General features: G+C 39.3%; 4 protein-coding genes across 7 annotated transcripts; 1 reads left to right on the top strand and 3 right to left on the bottom strand.

The window, feature by feature from the left end:
- Nucleotides 1-414: 414 nt before the first annotated feature.
- tmem50a (transmembrane protein 50A) lies at nt 415-3,063 on the bottom strand. Its single transcript, XM_010783881.1, has 5 exons — nt 2,954-3,063; nt 2,310-2,415; nt 1,553-1,665; nt 805-872; nt 415-572 (listed from the first exon to the last, which is right to left on the bottom strand). The coding sequence occupies exons 2-5, from the start codon at nt 2,409-2,411 to the stop codon at nt 430-432; spliced, it is 426 nt and encodes a 141-aa protein (XP_010782183.1). The 5' UTR covers nt 2,412-2,415; nt 2,954-3,063; the 3' UTR covers nt 415-429.
- Nucleotides 3,064-4,260: 1,197 nt separating this feature from the next.
- On the bottom strand, nt 4,261-6,234 carry mgst3b (microsomal glutathione S-transferase 3b). The gene is made up of 4 exons (XM_010783880.1): nt 5,994-6,234; nt 5,742-5,864; nt 5,377-5,449; nt 4,261-4,581 (listed from the first exon to the last, which is right to left on the bottom strand). The coding sequence occupies exons 1-4, from the start codon at nt 6,117-6,119 to the stop codon at nt 4,481-4,483; spliced, it is 423 nt and encodes a 140-aa protein (XP_010782182.1). The 5' UTR covers nt 6,120-6,234; the 3' UTR covers nt 4,261-4,480.
- Nucleotides 6,235-7,070: 836 nt separating this feature from the next.
- rsrp1 (arginine/serine-rich protein 1) lies at nt 7,071-10,211 on the top strand. 4 transcript variants are annotated; one of them, XR_799546.1, is made up of 5 exons: nt 7,071-7,282; nt 7,698-8,182; nt 8,275-8,978; nt 9,191-9,745; nt 9,853-10,211. XR_799546.1 is itself a non-coding variant. In XM_010783879.1 (5 exons), exons 2-5 carry the CDS (start codon nt 7,720-7,722, stop codon nt 10,009-10,011), a joined length of 873 nt encoding a protein of 290 aa, XP_010782181.1. In that variant the 5' UTR covers nt 7,078-7,282; nt 7,698-7,719; the 3' UTR covers nt 10,012-10,211. The 4 variants fall into 4 exon arrangements, 1 of the variants encoding a protein (XP_010782181.1); XR_799545.1 differs by having other exon boundaries at nt 9,188-9,745; XR_799544.1 differs by having other exon boundaries at nt 9,164-9,745; nt 9,853-10,210.
- Nucleotides 10,212-13,657: 3,446 nt separating this feature from the next.
- Nucleotides 13,658-19,452, bottom strand: syf2 (SYF2 pre-mRNA-splicing factor). The gene is made up of 7 exons (XM_010783878.1): nt 19,392-19,452; nt 18,986-19,075; nt 18,636-18,761; nt 16,864-16,981; nt 15,742-15,832; nt 15,096-15,194; nt 13,658-14,020 (listed from the first exon to the last, which is right to left on the bottom strand). The coding sequence occupies exons 1-7, from the start codon at nt 19,407-19,409 to the stop codon at nt 13,855-13,857; spliced, it is 708 nt and encodes a 235-aa protein (XP_010782180.1). The 5' UTR covers nt 19,410-19,452; the 3' UTR covers nt 13,658-13,854.
- Between the last annotated feature and the right edge of the window lie 417 nt (nt 19,453-19,869).

The raw sequence follows: 19,869 nt of genomic DNA, 5'->3' as shown, positions 1-19,869 counted from the left end.
ACTATGCTGAGTGTGCTGACTTTTCGTACAATGTCCCACTGTCTGGCTACCTGCATAAAGTCAAGTGCTCGGCGCAGTTGTCGGCGAAATATCACTCCTCTGTTTTGATTTAAACAGCTCCTTATATCCGTTAGCGCAGCTAGCTAGCACCAGATGCTAACAATAACAGCAATACACGTAAGGTCTCTCTCTCTCGCGCCACACACACACACACACACACACACACACACACACACACACACACACACAGGGCGGCAGGAGCGGGGCTGTCAGCATCAGCTTGTAGATGGTATTTTAAACTCGGGGCGGCCGAGGATCAAAAATACACATGCGTTAATCGCGTTAAAATAGTTAGTGGCGTTAATTTTTTTATGCGTTAACGGGTTATTAACGCGTTAACTTGACAGCCCTAGTATTTAAGTTATTGCATCATACTGGCTTCTCTCTTTTTTCTGCAATTGGTGCACGTTGCGACTTACGAGGAACTACGAATCCTCCGAACAGGATCCACATAGAGGCGATGAGGGAGCCAAACGCCAGCATGAAGCCGATGAAGAGCCAAACTCGAGCGCCTGCAAACATAGATAAGAGAGGCTGCGTTACAGGGTGGACATTACATTTTTTTTATGTAGTTGGATTAAACTGCTTGACATGTATGTTGTAACACTATTACAAGGAAATGGTCTGATATTACAGCGAAAGTGCTGCAGAGGTATGTCCAGTAAAAAAGCCATGTATATAAATGGGGTGAATTAGGTGTTTGTGGTGAGATATACACAGTTGATCATATCCAATCATACACACCTGTCTGTCCGATGCAGCCTTCACTATAGCTGTCCCCTCTCACCTGGCCGTTGGAAACAGCATTGATCCTAGACAAGTCGAAGGAGAGAATTACAAACACATCAGCTTCTAAATAATTTCACTTCACCTGATTGCTTATCATGACAGACTCCATGTTAATAATTGTGTATATTAAGAATGCTTTTCCTTTAGATTTTAAGAAGTATGAGCATTATGACGCTCTCCCAAACTGCAGCCTTTTTTGAGCTGGGAAATCGAAAAAAAGGTCCAAGTTAATTGGTGCTTTCCACCATGCCCTGGAGCAGCTCAGTTCCGTTCAGGAGATTGGTTTCAATTTTTTTTTTTTTAAACGAGTGCGTTTCCTCTATCAATTCAGATTTTTTAGATTGTTTTGGTGTGAGCTTGGTGTTTGAGATATCCTCTGAAGAGATCTCTGCCATATCTCCAATCTGATTAAACAAGACGGCACTTTGTTTGGGATGCTAACAAGGCTAAACTATTTTTGTTTTAAAGTCAACAACAGTGTTGCTCTCCAGAACTAAATGAGGTCACGTGATAACATCTCATGACAAGGGGGGGGGGGGGGGGGGCAACTCCATACAGTAAGTTAGGCCTGGAGATGAGCTTTTAACCTGAGGCTGCTTTCAGCCGAGTGCACCCAAAATAATAAATAATGAAACTTATGATACGACCATATTGTCAAACATTTCCAGTGACAGAAACAGACTTCTGACAGAGTATGTCTCACATGAGAAAGGCCACTGTAGCGATGACTCCACAGGTGTGGTAGGCATGATGAAACTCCCCCTCTTCAGGATATTTCACTGCTGCATCAATGATGATCCACCAACCAGTGAAGAACTGCAACAACAAGATCCACAGTTAGCCACAGGAGTTTCATGAACGAAACAAACATGGATGTCAGAAAATGTGTAATAAATGTGTACCCTGGTAAAACAGGTATATAAAGCTCTGCATCAGAGGTGGAAGAATAATTAGATATTGTACTTGTGTGAAAGTTGATGTACCAAAGTGCAGGAATAGTCTGTTAGATTAAAAGTTAATGCATTCAAAATGTTACTCAAGTAAATGTACAAGCATCAAAATATAAATCAAAAGTAGAATGACTAATTATGCAGATTGGTCCATTTCAGAATAATATACACAATATGTTGCAAGAGAGTGTAATCAAAGCTGTTAAAGGTGCAGCTAGTTTAATTACTAGTATGGGGCAGGGTAGCTTGTAGATGTTCTCTAGGTGTTGCTAAAGTCTGATTTAAGTGTTGATTATATTTCACATAGCTAAACTAAATCTACAAAGTTACTAAATAAATGCAGTGGAGTAAAAGTACCTCAAAATTGTACTTAAGTACAGTACTTTACACCACTGCTCTACATAATAAATGCTAGGAGCCAGATGCAAACAAAGAGCAGGAAGGCCTTGCACTTTCATCTCCTTAGCTAGTTTGTTTGTTCGTTCGTTATTGAGAAGCTCATGTATATACCAGAACTCCAGCAGCTACAGAAGCGATGGCGTTTCTTCTCTCCCCCCAGTCCACATTGCACTCGCAGTCTCCGCACCGGATTCCGTCCAGAAAACCTGACATGACTCTGGGAAAGGGCGTAAGGTCAAAATGCTTTAAACAACAACATCAACAGTTTCCGGACATACTCAGTCGTTATGTATACAAGCCAAATGGAATTCACCAACAAATTGATATTAGAACGGGAAAACAATGTTTGTGCGCAACCGCAGTACGTTACTATGATGCTCAACTCCCTGGTTTATATACCAAGCAGCACCAACTATCACTAAGTATTTGTACACTTAACTCGGTAATCTATTCGACACCAAGGCTGACAATGTATCCAGTTTAAACTTGTAACAAAAACTACTAATATATAGATATATATATATATATATATATATATATATGTCTAGATCAGATACAAACAGGGCTGTGTCAACGGGTTCTTTTGTTCATAGCTCGCTTTGGCATTAGCAAACATTTCCTTGAAGGTTTCTTCTCGCTACGAAGTTGCTAAAAAATATAATATAATAACTCAAACGACAACAGTAGTACTGAGCGTAAAAACACACCCCGGGGTCATTACTTGTTTGTAGTGCCATTTTCAAAGGAATTCTTACCTTTTATTTTCGTTTTTGTTGATGTGAACCCCCTGGTTAAGCCCGATTTGTGCTTCCGATACAGCTCGGTCATGCACATGCGCAGTTCATGCACTCCCGTTTGATCGACGTTGATACTGGTGCGTTCAGGTGTTGTGGACAACGTGGGAATATGGTAACATTACAAGCCATTTAAAAAGTATACTATCAGGCAGGCCCACTTTGTGACATTATTAATAGATGATTTTACTGTAACGAATACATGAACAAATGGGAGTGGATATTATGACCTCGAAATATGTTGATGCTAAAAGGTAATGACAAATAAAACAATTTATCGTCTACCGTTTGAACATTTACAGTGCAATACAACAGTTTTAGTATAAAGTATTACATGTGCTATCTGCTATGTATGTTAAAAACAGTCACTAAACTATATACAATCCGACTTTGGAGTAATTTTTTCATTTTCTGCAGGGACAATTTCCGCACAAAAGTTTCGTATAGGAAGTACAAGTTTAGAACTAGTTTATGAACGAACCACTGTGAATAAGCATTTTGATTATACTTTCACATTCACTTCTAATAATACTGCAAGATAAGTTCGACTCGAAGCCGAAAATAATTTTTAAAAATCCACTTTTTCATGTCTTTTATACATAAACACGTGTCCCCTCTGTGCAAAGAGACTCTGAAAGTTCCAGGAACAAAGATTCACTGACTTTTTGTCCTGATCCATTTATGTAAAAACCTGTCTGAAAATGAGCTGATCAGATTTTGGCCACCATTAGCCAATAACCAACCAAGGTAACCCCCACTTCAGAGACATGTTTGTTTATATCTGAGACCTATTGATGAAAAACAGTATAATAGGGGACCTATGAACAATAAAATATAGTTAAATGATAATTTTAGAATAAATAAATGCATTAGAGATCAAATATGTGTGAAAAAGTTGTATTTATATTTTTGATTTCCTTGATTAGAGGCCTTAGCCTATTTGCATTGCTTACTCTGTGGATCAGTGATGCAGGTGCCGGGCAGCTAAATGTGCCTACTTGTTTAAAACATGCTGTTGATTGACAAACGTTTCGGTTATTTCAGAGAATCAGAGGCATTTTGATCATTTCACATCAACATGTTATTATATCTGTTAGAATTTTCTTTAGATGACCTTTAGAGTTTTTTTAAAACCATTTGCAGTGAGATTGGCACATCATGTGGGAGTCACATGGGGCCTTCGTGCAGGCTGCAGATCCCTTTCTTAATTCCCAGTTCTAATGCTAACTAACTGTGAACACGGTACTAAAGAAGACTTACAGTATCTGGGTCTGTTTGGATCAGAATCTACTTTATTGTTGATGGTCACATGGAGTAGACATTGAAAAACATAATTGCATTACAAAGATAGCATCAAGCTAGTGGTCCATACAAAATATCTAACGCATTACAATTTGAAATTATTATGAATTGTACTGCTGTTTATAGTTGATACATTGGAAGTGTCATGCAAGTCAGTACAAATGAGTAAACAAGATGACAATTGTCTTAATAGACTCCAAGCAACTGCAGGGCTACAGATATGGACAGGAAGATGACGCCAAAGTATCCAATGTAGCCGTAGGCTCCGTACATCCTCTTGGATGGATCTGAAATAAAACATAAAACAGAACAATGTTAACATTCAAAGTAGAACTATATGAAACAACAATGAACACTATTCTGTTGAGAATAGCCTACATTAAATGATCACTTTTATAACATTTCATTTAAATAATGTATATAATATGCCTATTTATTTTTGTTCTAGCAGTAAACTGGTCTATTATAGTATTCTACCTTATTCTGTATATTGTCATTTTTGTTTAGATTTATATTTCATTCTATATATTTTATTTTTAATTAATGTGTAATACTTGTCAACATGCTGCTGTGACAAAATAAAATCCTTTTACGTACATCCAATCTTATCTAAAGTGGAATGAAATCCAACTTGCATTACTTGTTTTAAAACCACTTAAATAATTGCAATATTTTAGACACCATGCATGTCTTAGTTGCCATTATCTTTTTCTCAATGCTATCTTCTGTGAATGATTAAACAAAACTGGGGGCAGGGGGGGTAATTCGTTTTTACACCACTAATATTTTAAATGATGAGTATTTTTTTGCAAATATACATTTTGATGAGTTCAACAGGATAGACATCACTCAGTATTGATGTAATTTTATAATCTGCCTATATTCCTTCAATGTCTATATGTGCATATAACTTTGACCCATATACTATGATATATATTTATATTATTGGTAGTGTGTGTTTTTAATGCGTTTTGCCAGCATTAAAATGTGTGCAACATCTTTCGGACAAAAAACAATAAATTAAGTTTGGTGCTTTTGCCCTCCATTAAATCCACATAACATTAACACAATATCAGTCTTACCTCCTGTGTAGTAGCCCCAGGCATAGGAGAACCTGCTGGTCACCCAGATAGCCCCCAGAACAGCCGCTGACAACTGAGATTATGAACAAACAGAAAACCAGAATTATAAACAGTTTAGGAAATACAGGGGTGACACAGTGTAATGGAAATATGCTGAGTCACTGTGACACTGTCACCAATGCTGTCTTTATTATCTGGAGAATAGATGCCAGAGTTCATGATGATTGCCTGCCCACCACCCTCCTACACATTTTTGTTTTGTAACACTTTAAGTAGTCCTTAAAATCCACTTATTGAATAAATATTATAGACATCAACAACAAAGTATTTTGTGTGTATGCAGGATAAAAGCAGGATACACATACCGGATACACAAGGGCTGCAATGGTCTGGAAAACCAGCCACTGAGCATACACCTCCAGGGTGTTCTGATGGGCTCTCTGGATGCAGTTGAAAACCTGATGCGTGTCACTGTACATAGTGGGATACTGCAAAATAGAGAGATTAAACATGTCATATTAAAGCTAGAAACAAAAAAGGAAAACACATCCAATAAAAGCATTAGCGTCCACAGAACTTTGCAACCTGTTTTCCTTATTTAAAGTCAAGTTATCTACCTTAACATCGAATTTCTTCCTCGCACCCCCAACCTTGACTGCTAAATACCCCAGCATGATCCAGCTGTAGAGGTATGTAAATATGGCATATCCAAAATTGGACGGTAGCACATTTAGCATATCCATTTCTGCTCGATACGTTTGCCTGTTTCAAGTTTTCAAAAGACTGCAACGAGCAAATCAGGGATCCGCGTATAGGCAAGTGAGGAGTCAGTGGGCAGGAACAGCAAGCAGATTAGCAAACAGATTCGAGGTTACATAAAAGATCGCGAGATTACAGAGCGAGGTTACATTTAAAGGGCAACACCACCATAATACTGCGTTTTAGGGATCTCGTTGCTTTCACATAATAATGCGCACTGAATTGATTGTTTGTTATAGGATTACATAACTGCATTCCTGAAACAAAGTCAGTAAATTAAAGATTAGTTAACAAAAAAATAAGCATGTTATTGCTAAATAGTTTACTCAAAATCTTCTGTTAGTTGTAACTATTTTCTAATGTTTCTTTCCATATTTATCCAGTCTTTTCTTTAGGCTACCTTTATTTGTCTAGATTTGTTGACATTGTTCTTAGCTATTATGTCAATATATGTGCAAGAAAGCCTTACACAAGTAGTCTAAGTTGAGAAATGTGAATATAATAACTGTCAAATCCCCTGAATGTGTACTTTCCTCATTAAAGTTCATTTAGAATTAAAGATTCTAAATGAAGGCTTTACATAACAGACACGGCATGGTATATTTGTATGTATCTATAATTTGTAGGCATATATAATAAAATGTTGCATTTCACCCCATATCTTTGTAAAGGTGGATTCAAACATTTTTGGTTCTCTGTTGTTTTGCAGCTAGGACAACATAATTGGATTATTTTGTTATTGTGTCACATAGTCTGAACGAACTGAAATAAATCGCCTTCTTTCATCTCGAATTCAGGTTGATAAAACATTAGTAATAAGGGCACAAGGAGGAAAAACGTTGGTGGCACAGTGAATCAACTCCTTTCGTTCATGAGTTTTGAACCGCTATGGGCGTCACGTGACTGGAATTTTCCATAGGCTTCGAAAGTAGATCTGCGCCCACAGCAACAGTAGTTACAAAACAAGCGACGACGACAGACGTCAGCCAAGAGACATCGACTTCGCTTTTGCTAATAAACGGCTACAAACTCACATATTTGATTAATATTCGTAATATATCGTCTTGATATACGTTTTGAAGGTTATTTTCTTACCTTGAATCGTTTACATCGACGTTACCACCAGAACAAAGCTACAATCTACACGGTAAGACCTTACTGCTAACTTCCGTCCGCTAGCATGGCTAATTTTGTTTGGCCAATCCAGATGTACTTGTATCCGCTGCTTTAAATGTAATATTACGTTGCAATGTCATTTAATGTATGTGTTAAACTTGTTATCAAATCACAGGCGAATGAATTTGACATGGTCTGGTTTGGAGTTACAGCAGCTGTTAGCTTAAGCTATCTTTAGCTTGCGTCATTCTGGAATTTTCCAGTAGGCCTCATCTCCGCCATTGCAGTTACGTCTATCTGCTCGCCATGTTTTGACATAGGCATATTTAAATAATATTACTTTTGCTCAAATATCTGATAACGCCAGTTATTAATAATTCGATCATAGCTATTTGAAAGCTAGTTAAAAGAAACGTATTAATATTTGTGTATGTTTTATTTCACAGCTTGTAGCAGTACACATAAACAATGGCCAAGGGAGAAGTAGCACTATCTAAAATGGCCTACGATCGTCAAATTGATGGCATCAAAGTCATCTTTGACCAGAGCAGCCCGGTCCCTTCTCGCTCCCGATCCAGGAGCAACAGTGGCAGCAAACCCACCTCTGGCTCCGGCCGCTCCAAGGGCCGTGTCAGCCGCAGGAGGCGCTACAGATCATCCTCCAGCAGCAGCAGCTCCTCGTCTCATTCCAGGTCCCGCTCTCACCCCCGATGCCACAGACCTTCTTCCCGTTGTCGCTGTGACAACCATCGCCGAAATGACCGTAGCCGCCAAGCCCCACCACGTCGGGACAGGGCCGGCTCCAGGTCCTCCAGCCACAGGAACAGGAACAAGAGGGCCGCGAGCCCCTCTTCCAAATCCCAACCCAGAACCCACAGCGGCAGCTCAAGATCTGGATCTTCAGAGGATTCTGTCAACCTGAGATTGGATGGTAAGTTGATTCTCTAAAATAAGGAAATTATAACTACTTCAATATTGATTTGTACAACTGATATAATCGTATGCACATGTTGTGTTCCCCAGACAAAGGAGAACTGGTCAGAGCTGCAAAGGCCACTGCAACGACAATCCTAGTAGTGGAGAAGGAGGAACTTCCTGAGAGTGTGGAACCAGTCCTGTCCGAGGAGTCGGTCGAGTTCAAAAGGGTGTCCATAGATACATGGGTGAGACAAGACCCTGAAAAGACTGAGTCACAGGTGGGTGCATTTCTGCTTCATGTTAACACAAAACACAATACAAAAATTAAGCTGTGTACATATTCTTAATAAAGGCAAACATGTTTTTTTTCATCATGGACTACACCTAAATACAAGGTAAGGGGTGTTGAGAATTTAGGGATAGCCAACAATCTTTCAACTTGTGCATAATCGATCTTTACCACATGCTTAATATTAATCATAGATCTTAAGCTGTACAGGATGACTTAATATTTTCATAATATAAGCTGATCTTAGCCGTTGCATCATTTTTTTAATCAAAGATACAGTCTAACGTCTACAGTTGTTTATCTTGAGGTCAATGTTGTGTTGAATTTCCTGTCTTGTGTGCTTGGACCCCTGAGGGAATACACATGCTCTCTGTATTTATTCCTGTCTTCATAGATAACATGACAGTGGTCTCCTTCACTCATCGGCACCTGGGAGTAAAGGGCTGTCATGTGACTTGGGTGACAACAATATGTTTGCGTGAAAGTTTATCTGGTACCTCCTTTATAATTTCCACGATGTGTAAGTTTATCAACTAGAGGCCTGCAGTTAAACAAACACATATGTAGATTACCTCACAATCAGACATGTACAAAGTCCATACAAATGCTAACTATACACATATATGATGCTCAAGAAATTCATACATTATATTACACTGACTCCACTTTCAAATTTTGAAATTTCCAATGTATTTATGCTTGCAGTTGAAATGGGTCGTTGTTATTTAGCAGAATCCTTCACTCGCTGATGGAGCAAAGGCGTGTGGACCGCATTATAGTGACTATCCCTGTCGAGAGCTAGAAACAGATGAAGAACTCCACTCCGTATGCCAAAGATAAGTTGGTTCACCAGCCGTGTGCTGAGCTGGGAAACCTACGTCACCACCATTCAGCCAATGTAGACAGAGAAGACATCCCTTTTTACTTGATCCTTTTTTTCTCTTTCATTTTATTGTTTTATTATGTTTCAAGGTCTGACTTTAGTAGGATTCAGTTAATGCTCGAGCCGAGTCTTTGACAACAGTGGGATGGGGGTTTTAAGTGTTGAAGTTAACACTTAAATAATTAACATGCAATAGAAGTGCTTCACAATTTGACAATGGGGACTATAACACATCTATATGAAGTTTACAAACTGTCAGAGCCACCCTACCATCAGCTTCACACACATATCTAACTAGGTGTGGTTTTCTTGTCTTTCTGAAACAGAGCGATGAGGAGGAGTCTGATGATGTATTCAGCCCCAGGATGTCCCCAAAAAGGAAAACTATCTCTTTCAGCATTAATGTAAGTGATTTCAAGTTAGCAGCTTCCTCCTGTTTTCCCCAAACTGTTAAAAAACATTATTCAGTTTGTCTTATGTCTTTTTTTTCTCCCATCTTCTCCCTCCTTAGAACTCTTTGGTGAAGCCCACGCTGGCGGCTCAGTCTGGAGCTAAGGTAACCTCCAGAGTGGACAGCTTCGACAGCAGGAAGCCCTACGGTCACTGGGTTCGGGTCAAATCAGGCAAATCTATGAATGCGCGCAAACACACATTCTCTACTACACACTAGTGTGTCAAAGAGTGCATGGACCCTGTAAATACTGCACATGATTTGTACATATGCTTCAACATATTATGGTCGCAATTTTTTTTCAGATGTTGAAAGAGTAAAGTGGGAACAACTGAAGAAATTCATTCAGGTGGGATATTTTTTTCCCTTTGTTGTATATTGTGATTTTTTTCAATAAAGATATTTATTTGATTACAAAGTTTTATGTCTGTTATTGTTTCATGCATCTAACTGCAATCAGTGACCTTTAAATTAAGAGCTTGAATTGGGAGTTTTTCCAGCATTGACTAAAATCTTTTTTTTGTATTTACAAATACCAAAAAGGTTATTTATCCATACTGGAAAATAACTTGCCTCTTACAAATCAGTTACAAGAGTATGTAAGTAGGGTATAAAAACAATTTATAGTGGGATAGGCCTTTGTCTTTTAAGTATCATCTTAAAAGAAACATAAACCTATCCACAAAAGAACTCAAACCAGAATAGCCAGGTTAGAAGCAGGTATCAAACGCTACACAGAATATGGCGGCACCCTGTGATTCGTGCAGCTTGAGGGTTGCAGTACGGATCAGTGACCACACGGTGGCAGTATTACCACAGTTGTCTGTCACTCGGATGAGTGTTGTTTCAGACTGAGGTTGATGTAGTCGCCTGGTTCGAGACCGTTGAATCACCATATCTGTTTTTTTTTTTAGGGGTTTCAATATGCGTGGCAATTTAGTTTAAGGATCAGGTTAGTTGATGCGGTGGTTCCTAATTTAAATAAAACCACGGTATCCATATACACACGTTTAAACAAATAAACTCAACTTGTTTAATGTAGGCTACAGACATTTTGATTCAGTTTATGCATAAATAAACCATTGAGACAAAAGTGAACATACATGGTTTTTAATATTTAATATCTGTATCCCCTATATGGAGATTTCACTTTTTTATATCATTGTTTACTTAAGTCAAGTCTATGATTCAGATATATATTTTTTAATGTATTTACTTTGACATCTACTTAAAGCAACAACAAATAATCATTCATTTACTGTATTGATGGCTGAATTCCATTAGCTTTAGGGCCATGGTATAGTGATCACAATCGAGGAATTACAGGCACTCTCAGCGATCTTTTCTTTATGACGGGAATCAGTGGATGGTTATTAATGTTTGGTGATCATCTGTCTGCTCTCACATGATGTGAACATGTTCCTTCTTGAATAACTTGATACATCGTGCTGTTCAGGCGGCTGCTAAGTGTGTGTGTGTGTATTTTAGATTTGATTAGTTCCTGGCACATATTAAAACTACAGATGTATTATTGCCAGAAGGTATCTATTGGATTAGATAGCGATCTGTAAAGTGAGTAATAAATTGTACTGCTCTTGAGATTTTCCAAGCTGATATTTAGATACATGTCACAATCTGTTGTAATAAAAAGGTAAAATCACACTGTTTTATGATGTCTGACAGCCAGACTGCGTGTCTCCTGCTGTACAACTCACCTGTTATTCTGATTCCTTGCTTTGATTAGAGATAAGACATGCAAATACATAACAGTCTCAAAGGAGCTGGAGCAGTATGTGAGAACAAGCGCAGACCCAGTTGACTTGTTATATGCCAGTATCATTGAAAAGCACACAAGAAAAGCAGAGTAGTGTCTAGTTTTAAAGGAGCCCTATTGTTTGTGTTTTTCCTTTTCTGTATGTGTTGTATAGGTTTTTCTAAATGCAAAGGCTAAAATCCAAAAGTTCCCTCCAGAGGGAGTCTCCCCCCTCTGCTAAAGGCATGAATTGTACTCCTTTGTTTACTTCCGTTACATATTGAAATCACTTCATAACACTTGTGCTTCTATTGGCTAGCTCTCCAATACATTGTACATGATATGCTCAGGGGCTGGACATCTCTAAGCAGTTGACCAATCACATAGGTGCATCAGCCATCTTTTTTGGTGTGGTCTGCTGGGGCAGGAAGCGCCTGAACAGCCTGGTTAAGAAGGCCAGCTCTGTCCTGGGGAGTCCTCTGGACACTGTGGAGGTGGTGGGAGACAGGAGAATCAATCAATGTTTATTTATAAAGCCCAATATCACAAATGTTACATTTGTCTCAGTGGACTTCACAGTTTGTACAAAATATCAGTATGACAATACGACACCCTCTGTCCTTAGACCCTCACATCGTACAAGGAAACATTATTTCCTTGTAATGGCAGCCAATGTGTCCCACCCCCTCCAGGACACCCCGTCTGCACTGTTCAGCTCCTTCAGTGACAGGCTGCAGCACCCCCGCTGTCTCACGGAGAGATACCGCAGTTCCTTCCCTCCTGCAGCAGTCAGACTTTACAACCAGCACGGCCCCTGGTAGACCCCGCCAACACTCAGACAACTAAAGACCACGACATCCCTGTTGTGTAATCACACCAACGTGGGCTCTGGTTTCAGACAGAGGGTGAAAAGAGATGTTGCAGTATGAGAAAAATAAAAACCTTTTTGAACATTAAAGCATGAAAAGATGTCACAGTAGAGGCACAAAATACAAATATGAACTAGCAAAATAGAGCACCTTTAAGAAAACATTTGCTTTTCTTGCAATGTATAATAGTCATACTTATAGAACTGATGAATATAATAGATTTATTTTTGTTAGCGCTTTTACAGGTGCTCAAAGACACTTTACAGATATCGTGAAAATAAAGGAAAAACAAATAAATATATATAGTTAAAGTCAAATTAAAATCAAGAAATACAAAAACAATCACACATCAAAAGCCAGATTGAAGAGGTGAGTGCAATATGTCATATGATTTGCTTAATCTATTTTTATAATAAGATTTGGTGCCAGTTTATTGCTTGCAGACTTTTATGTCTACGGAAAAACTCCCCAATTAAACTCATTGCTATGTATCCAGTCATTTCTTTATTGTTTACCATCTTTTAAATCATACCCATTTTGCTTTACTTTACTTGGCCTTGAAAGAATCAAAGGTGTCATATGATCTAAAAAGTTAATTTACATGATTCCCAGCCAACATCCTCTAGCTAATCAGATAAAACTACAAACAAATATCCCAATAATAAATCTGAAAATGTAATCCTTAACTGTGATACAGAGTCAGATATCAAAGACATTTAAAAGGCACCTCTACCTTTCATCATTAAAACATAAACAACGTGTGTCATGGCGTCTTTGCGAAGCCCCCTTTGAGGGGATCCTTAAAATGTCTTTTCTGGGAGGCTTGATTCATCAGGATTAGATGCAAGAGAAAATAAAGATTCAATTTGATACTGGTACACAAAGCCATGGCTGTGTTCTCTGCAGAGGGCATTGCTGGTGTTTTCACACAGACTGGGGGCCTGGCATGGGAACCTGCTGTTGTCTCATCTCTCCTGCAGTCACAAGACTTCCTGCTCATGTTCAGCTCGGGGCCAGTTAGTCGGAGATGTAGACGATAATGAATAAATTCAATTGCTCAATTGTTGGTCTTCATCACTTTATTTGGACCAACACCGAAACATTCTGTTGGCGGGCATCGCCGTGTTAATGTGCCCCAAGGTCTGATGGTAGCTACTTACTGGTGGTTCATTCTCACGCTCCAAACCCCCCCACCACGCGACCACACGCAGGAACCCACAGAAAAACAAACAAGTGTGCGAGATAAGTTGTCAGTGGTTTATTTAAAAATAAAAAGATTAATCATAACAGCTGTTTTCACCTCCATACCATACAAAGGACCACCACACATCACATTCATTCTTTCTCAGCTCTAGCAATGATATAACAACGAGTATTGTTGGCTTGTAATACATGAAAAACAAATGCACCCAAGCCTCCAGACTATGGCTGCAGAAGCTTCTAGACGGCTGTGCCTCTCTCCAGGTTTTGTTTGATCTCCGCTGTGTATTTGCCGTAGAAGCGCTCCGCCTTCTTGTTGAACTTGGCGTTCCTCTCGTTGATGTAGTCGATGTCCGCGTCGTCGTTGTAGGCCCTGCGTCTGCTGTACTTGGCCCGCTTCTCGATCCTGACGTGGGCACATAAAAGCAGCTTAGGCAGGATTTCACAAACCAGTGTGGCCACTATCCATGGCATATCCAATAACGATAATTGGCTGCAGGCAATTATTTTTTGGGGGGGGGTTGTGCGTTTGAATTTGGCATGGAGAGTGGCAATGGAAAACCAAACACGCATACTTGGAGGAAAATGCTGTCAATTTGTGAGCTCTTGGTTCTTCAAAGCATTGTTGTGCGTCATTCCCTGGCAACTGAACCCCTTGTCTAATGCCCCACAGTCACATCTCTACATCAGCCTGGGGCTGTCTTCAATACACAACAACTGAAGAGGACTGGGGCAACAACAAGGTGAAAAGGACTTGGTACAAAGACAAAAGTAACAGAACACTAAGGCAGACATTTCGTGTTGTACGCCTAATTGGTTAAATTGATCAGTGTTCTGACTTTGTAGCGAGTTCCATAAAGCTTACTCACAGTTACCAGAACACTCAATTCAGTGCATTTGGTTCTATCCTGAGTTATTCTGTTGAAGGTATTTCCACCCTCACATCAAACAGGCCCTTATTCACAAATTGACAGAGGTCACAAATTCATTCCTTCCACACATCATCTCTTATGACTGATCTTCTCATATTTCCAGACTCCACGCCACGTTTGCGGTGTACCAGTGCCGGGAACAAGGCTCTGAATGTACCCACTGTCTATCAGAGGCTCGGAAATAATTAATTTGGTAGACTTGCTAAAGCCAATCATAATTATCAGGGTTTTTTGCCCTTGTTGCCGTATAATGTTCAGTTATTCAGTCCTCGCCATCAAGCTTTTTCAGAGCTTCTATTGGGATGTTGAGTAAATGAGTTTTAATGCATCCTGTTTGTATGTGAATGCATTTAATATCCTTTTAAATAGCAGATGTTTACATACACATCTGCACTTTTCTATCAATAACTGGACTATGTAGTCTTTTATATGCCATTTTCTTTTTAAGGGTTGAGCCTAAACATGTTTACATCAAGTCATGGAGGGGATTCTATGGAGGGATCGTTTACAAACTAAGAGTCAGGAGAGGATGATTTGAGTGTGACTTACTGTTTCTCAACATCATCCACCATGCGGTCAATGCCATCCTTTGAGGGGACGTGGGTGCCGTGGATCAGGCTGTTGGACGTGGGGTGGAAGTCCACACCGCTGTGGAGCAAACGGCAAAGGACTTAGTCAAGCATTAATCACAGATAATCACATTTTGAACCTACTTAAAACTGACTTCTCTATTCCATCATTGTGATGGTCGTCATCTAACGAAGAAAGACGGATCATTTGCATCAGGAGGAAAACGTGTGTGTGTGGATCCTTCACGGTTCTGCATGAACGTCAGGGTTTTCAGAGAAGCCTGCAGGCGCTGAACTCTTCTTGCATATTAGCATGCACTGCACTTTAAAACCCCAAATGTATTTAGTGTGTTAATACTTGCCCCGGGGCAAACGAGGGGGGACATAACCAACGTATAGAATATGTCTTGTGCACATGTGATGGGTTATTTCTGGGAAGTCCACAGGAAGCAAAATGATACAATTCATTTGACTTGATGAGAAATGTCACAGCTACGGTCCCAATAGCAGAGAGGTCATCATCTTTTTTTACGGCCATGTTTGTTCCCATGTTGAGCTTTTTAAAGAATGAAAACACAAATACAGAACTGTCACAGTAAGACAAGATGGTAAGGGGCTTCACTCACCATTCCTCCCTCTGCTTCTCGTAGCCTTCAAAGTCAGGTCGGATCTGCTTGGTGAGCCTCTGGTACTGTCGGAACTGGGCCTCGGCATAACCTGCAGTCCATTGTGTGAGAGATATGAAAACTGAGTTATAATTACCGGAACAAACGGCAAGCAGGATGGGCACAACCTGCAGCTCGTTAGGAGGAGATGAAGAGGCAACTCCTCCTCCTCCTCTCTTGAAGGCCTTCTGGGGATCATTTTCTCCCCAGAGGTTTTAATTCAGAGGAGGTTTTGATGCAGCAGATGGCCGCCATATTCAGGAAACACAGCAAGTCTTTTTTTTTATAAAAGGAGATTAAATTGGGAGCAGTTTGAGATGATTAACATCCCAAGGGGTTCTAACATGCAACCAGCACGGCTCGATACTGTCTGCTGTGTGGGATTCAGAAAGCCGTGTTCTCACTCTGTGGATAAACTTCTCGATCATATTGAAAAGAAAAGTAGAATCACAATTGTAATTTAATACAGAATCCTCAAGAGTAGACTATTAAATTACAATTTAATAATATGAGTAGACTGGTTTGGTAGCCTCATATCTACAAAAAAGTAGATTGATTACTTTATTACTTCCTGACGTGATTATAACAATTCCAAAGTCAAATCCACTCCAATGTTATAAATAATGGATGCTGACATTGATCGTGCTAGGTGTCAAAACGACAGAAATGTTGTTTTCATTGATGACGAAATGTGTAACTGGTATAGTGCCCGTTAAAAATGGGACCATTTTTTTGCCATCACGTATTGCTGGATCCACATTGTATATGATATAACTTTATCACAGCAACTTTTTTTGTATCCATCACCACGACGATGGCCAGGCACACAGAAAAAGATATGCTGCAATCTCTGAGGAATGAAGCCGGTCAACCTAAATCAGGATAATACGCCTGGGATTTTTATTTTTGGGAAATTAAAAAAGGTAAGTAAAAGAAACTGATTCTAATTGAAGTTTTTTGTTAGCAATGATTAATGAACACTTGATGACATGTCTCATACTCTATGTCTTGTATAAAACATGTAACTAAAGAGTACGCTGCAAACAATCTATATCAGTCTCTACTGGAGACCCAGCCACCAACCTGCAAAGCCTTGGTCCGGGTTCTTCTTCTTCTTCTTCCTCTCAAAGCGCTCTGCATCATCAGCTGTGATTTCAAGCAGTTTCACTCTGTGATAGTCCTCTCCTTTGTCAGCACATTCCTGCAAGACAAATATTAAAACATGACTCTTTCATATGACATTTGATAAGTAAAGTTAAGTGTACGGCAATATTTAAATGCATTGGTGGAGGATTATTGATTATTTGAATGACGCCTGGTGAATAATAACTTCCCTCTGAGGGCAAACAGTTATAGAGGGTGCTGGGATGATGTATTTTTGTAACCCAACCCTGAAAGTTGACATTGTGCTAGTTCCCTCAACAAAACGCCAATGAAATTCTCCCATTAGATTTTGGAACTTTGCAGCTAATATTCATCCATTAAAATAAAAACATTGACGGGAAAGCTAAAGTGCTAGATTGCTAAATCATTTTCAGGTTCGGGACATATTCCTACACCACGCTATATCAAATCTAGACTAGAAGATATGCATGCAGGGCTCGACATTAGAAATGGCCCACTGGCCCGGAAGCACTATTTAGACACCCCGGGCCAGCATAGCGTACTTTCCACTTGCCTGCTCGGGACACTCAAAATATTGCTTTAAAAAGAAAATGGTCCTGTGGTATTGGTATTTTGACAAGCAATTTTGTTAAATTGTTTCGTTTATTAACGCTACAACATAGCGTTTCGTGAGGCGGTTGTCGTTGTTGGGTGAAAAGCAAACTGTTTGCTGCAGAGCGAGCAGGCTCCCGCGAGCGCCCGGTAACAGGCCAAGCGCCGGGCTAAAAACAATCTTCAAATAAAAGAATGTCACTGGAAAAGTTAAAGGAGAGTGACAGGGAGTAGGAGAAGAAGAGGGAGAGGAAGTTTCAGCCACACCGGCTTGATCGATGGAGTTGGCTTCAATATGATGATATCAACAGGGTCTTTTGTCGGCTCAGTACATCAATGCCGACCTATGCCTGACAAGTAAGTGAAGAGTCAGACAATATAAAAGGTATTGGCTATAAGGGAAATGTCCCAGCAGTTTGGATAAGGAAGGTTCTAATCTATTACATAGCCATTACATGTCTATCTCCTGATGACAGGAAGGCAGAAAGCACATTATACAAATAATAATATACTCACAATAATAATAACAGCAGAATTTTTTTAACAATGACCACAATATATAATTATTTTAATAAACCAAATATGAAGAATTGAGGAAAATGAGGAAGAACTGATGATTCAAATGTTGTAGTACAAGTAGTAATGTAGTTTGTGCATAAATTACTATTGCAACAAATGTGTTAATTTTCTTCATTATTAGTCGATTTCTTTGCACGAATGCTTTTGGGCCAGTGGTTACAATGGTGGGGCCAGTGATAATACAATTCCACTGGCCCAATTTGACCCTTAATTTCTACCCCTGGCATGTAAACAGCCTAGCGGGCATCAGAGAGAAATGTATCAAATCAAACCCAAAGTGGTATTATGGTAGCACTCTTTCTTAGTCAGTGCAGCTTGACTAAAACATAATATGTTGCCCCTAAAAGTACCCATCCTAATGAGTAGTAGCCCAGCATTCAGTTTTATGTAAAGTACTTCGGCTCCATTATATAAGTCAATGTATGGGGAGAGATGCCATTGGACACATACATGGTTCGAAGATCAAGCCTAAAAACGTATGTTTGTTAACACGGCAACTGTCTGATTCGTGATATCATATTGAATATGCACGGTAGTTCATGAATACTAGACTTAAATACCTTTTTCTTTGCGTCTTCAGCAACCTCCCACTCCAGTCTGGCTTTCTTAGCCTCCCAGTTGGCAGGGAGCTTCAGCCTCTTGTCTTCCTCCACAACCTCCTGGTGGTTGAGCTTACGGGCTTCATTCTGCAGTGGAAAACAACACGACATGTTGAACAAGTAGCTGTATGAAAGTGACATTTAACCAGAAATACACTGGCTGGGGCAGACCGTGTTGACAGATGTCTTGTTGAAGGTGTTTTTCACCTGCGACAAAATAGTACGTAGTAGCTTAGAAGAGCCACGAAAATAAAATGTGTCTGGATAGCTTGAGTGTTATAACAAGGTTGGGTTAAAAGTTTAATACTCACCCGTTTCAAATGTAAGTCTCTGAATTTCAGTAGTCTCTCTTCTCTCTTCTGGGACGGTGTCTGTCCCTCTCCTAAGGCTGTGGCAGACGTCTGAAAAAAGCCAGTTAACGTTACATTCATCTAAAGTCATTTAAAACGAGCCCAATTACACTGTAAATGAAGTGTAGTACATTACAGGAAAGTTAACCGAGAGTATCAGGCAGCGATAGCTTACGTAAACATGGACTCGCTAACATCGGTTAGCTTAGCAACAACAGGAGGTGGTAAACAACAAGTGTGGAGCAGGAACACAGTATCCACCGGCGAACTTAAACACCGCTTTCACAGAGAAATATACTCATATAATGTCATCGAACAAAATCAAATAAACTCGGTAGTTTGCCAATAATATTGGGAAAATACTCACCACACTACAGGACGCCATTGTTAGGCCTGTGCTACACGGATGAAGACAGGAAGTATCAATCACATCCATACCGGATATGACGAAGATAAACGTTTTTTTTTCTTTTGCCAGACAAAATAAGGCCTATTTTTTTACATTTACAACAATATATACCAGACAAATAACAATTTCCAAAATGTCTAGATTTTAAAAACATTAATCATTTTTTTCAATGATTAACTAGTATATTTACCAGTATTAATTTAAATTTTTAACTTGATGATTGATGATATAATGAATACAATTAATCTATTTTCAAATTTGAATAGATGAAATGCGTGTAAAGACATAAACAATTATATAATATATATATATCATTATATAATGATATATATACATATCTCCTGAATTTTCTTTATCTTATTTAAATTAAACATTCCAGGTTTATTGCATATGATATGACAATAAACCTTTGAATTGAATATATGCACGCACGCAC

The sequence above is a fragment of the Notothenia coriiceps genome, unplaced genomic scaffold, assembly GCF_000735185.1.
Source record: "Notothenia coriiceps isolate Sejong01 unplaced genomic scaffold, NC01 NC01_scaffold00025972, whole genome shotgun sequence".
NCBI classification, from domain to species: Eukaryota; Metazoa; Chordata; class Actinopteri; order Perciformes; family Nototheniidae; genus Notothenia; species Notothenia coriiceps.
The sequence above is the reverse complement of the archived record's forward strand: the minus strand, read 5'-3'. Positions and strand labels throughout refer to the sequence as shown.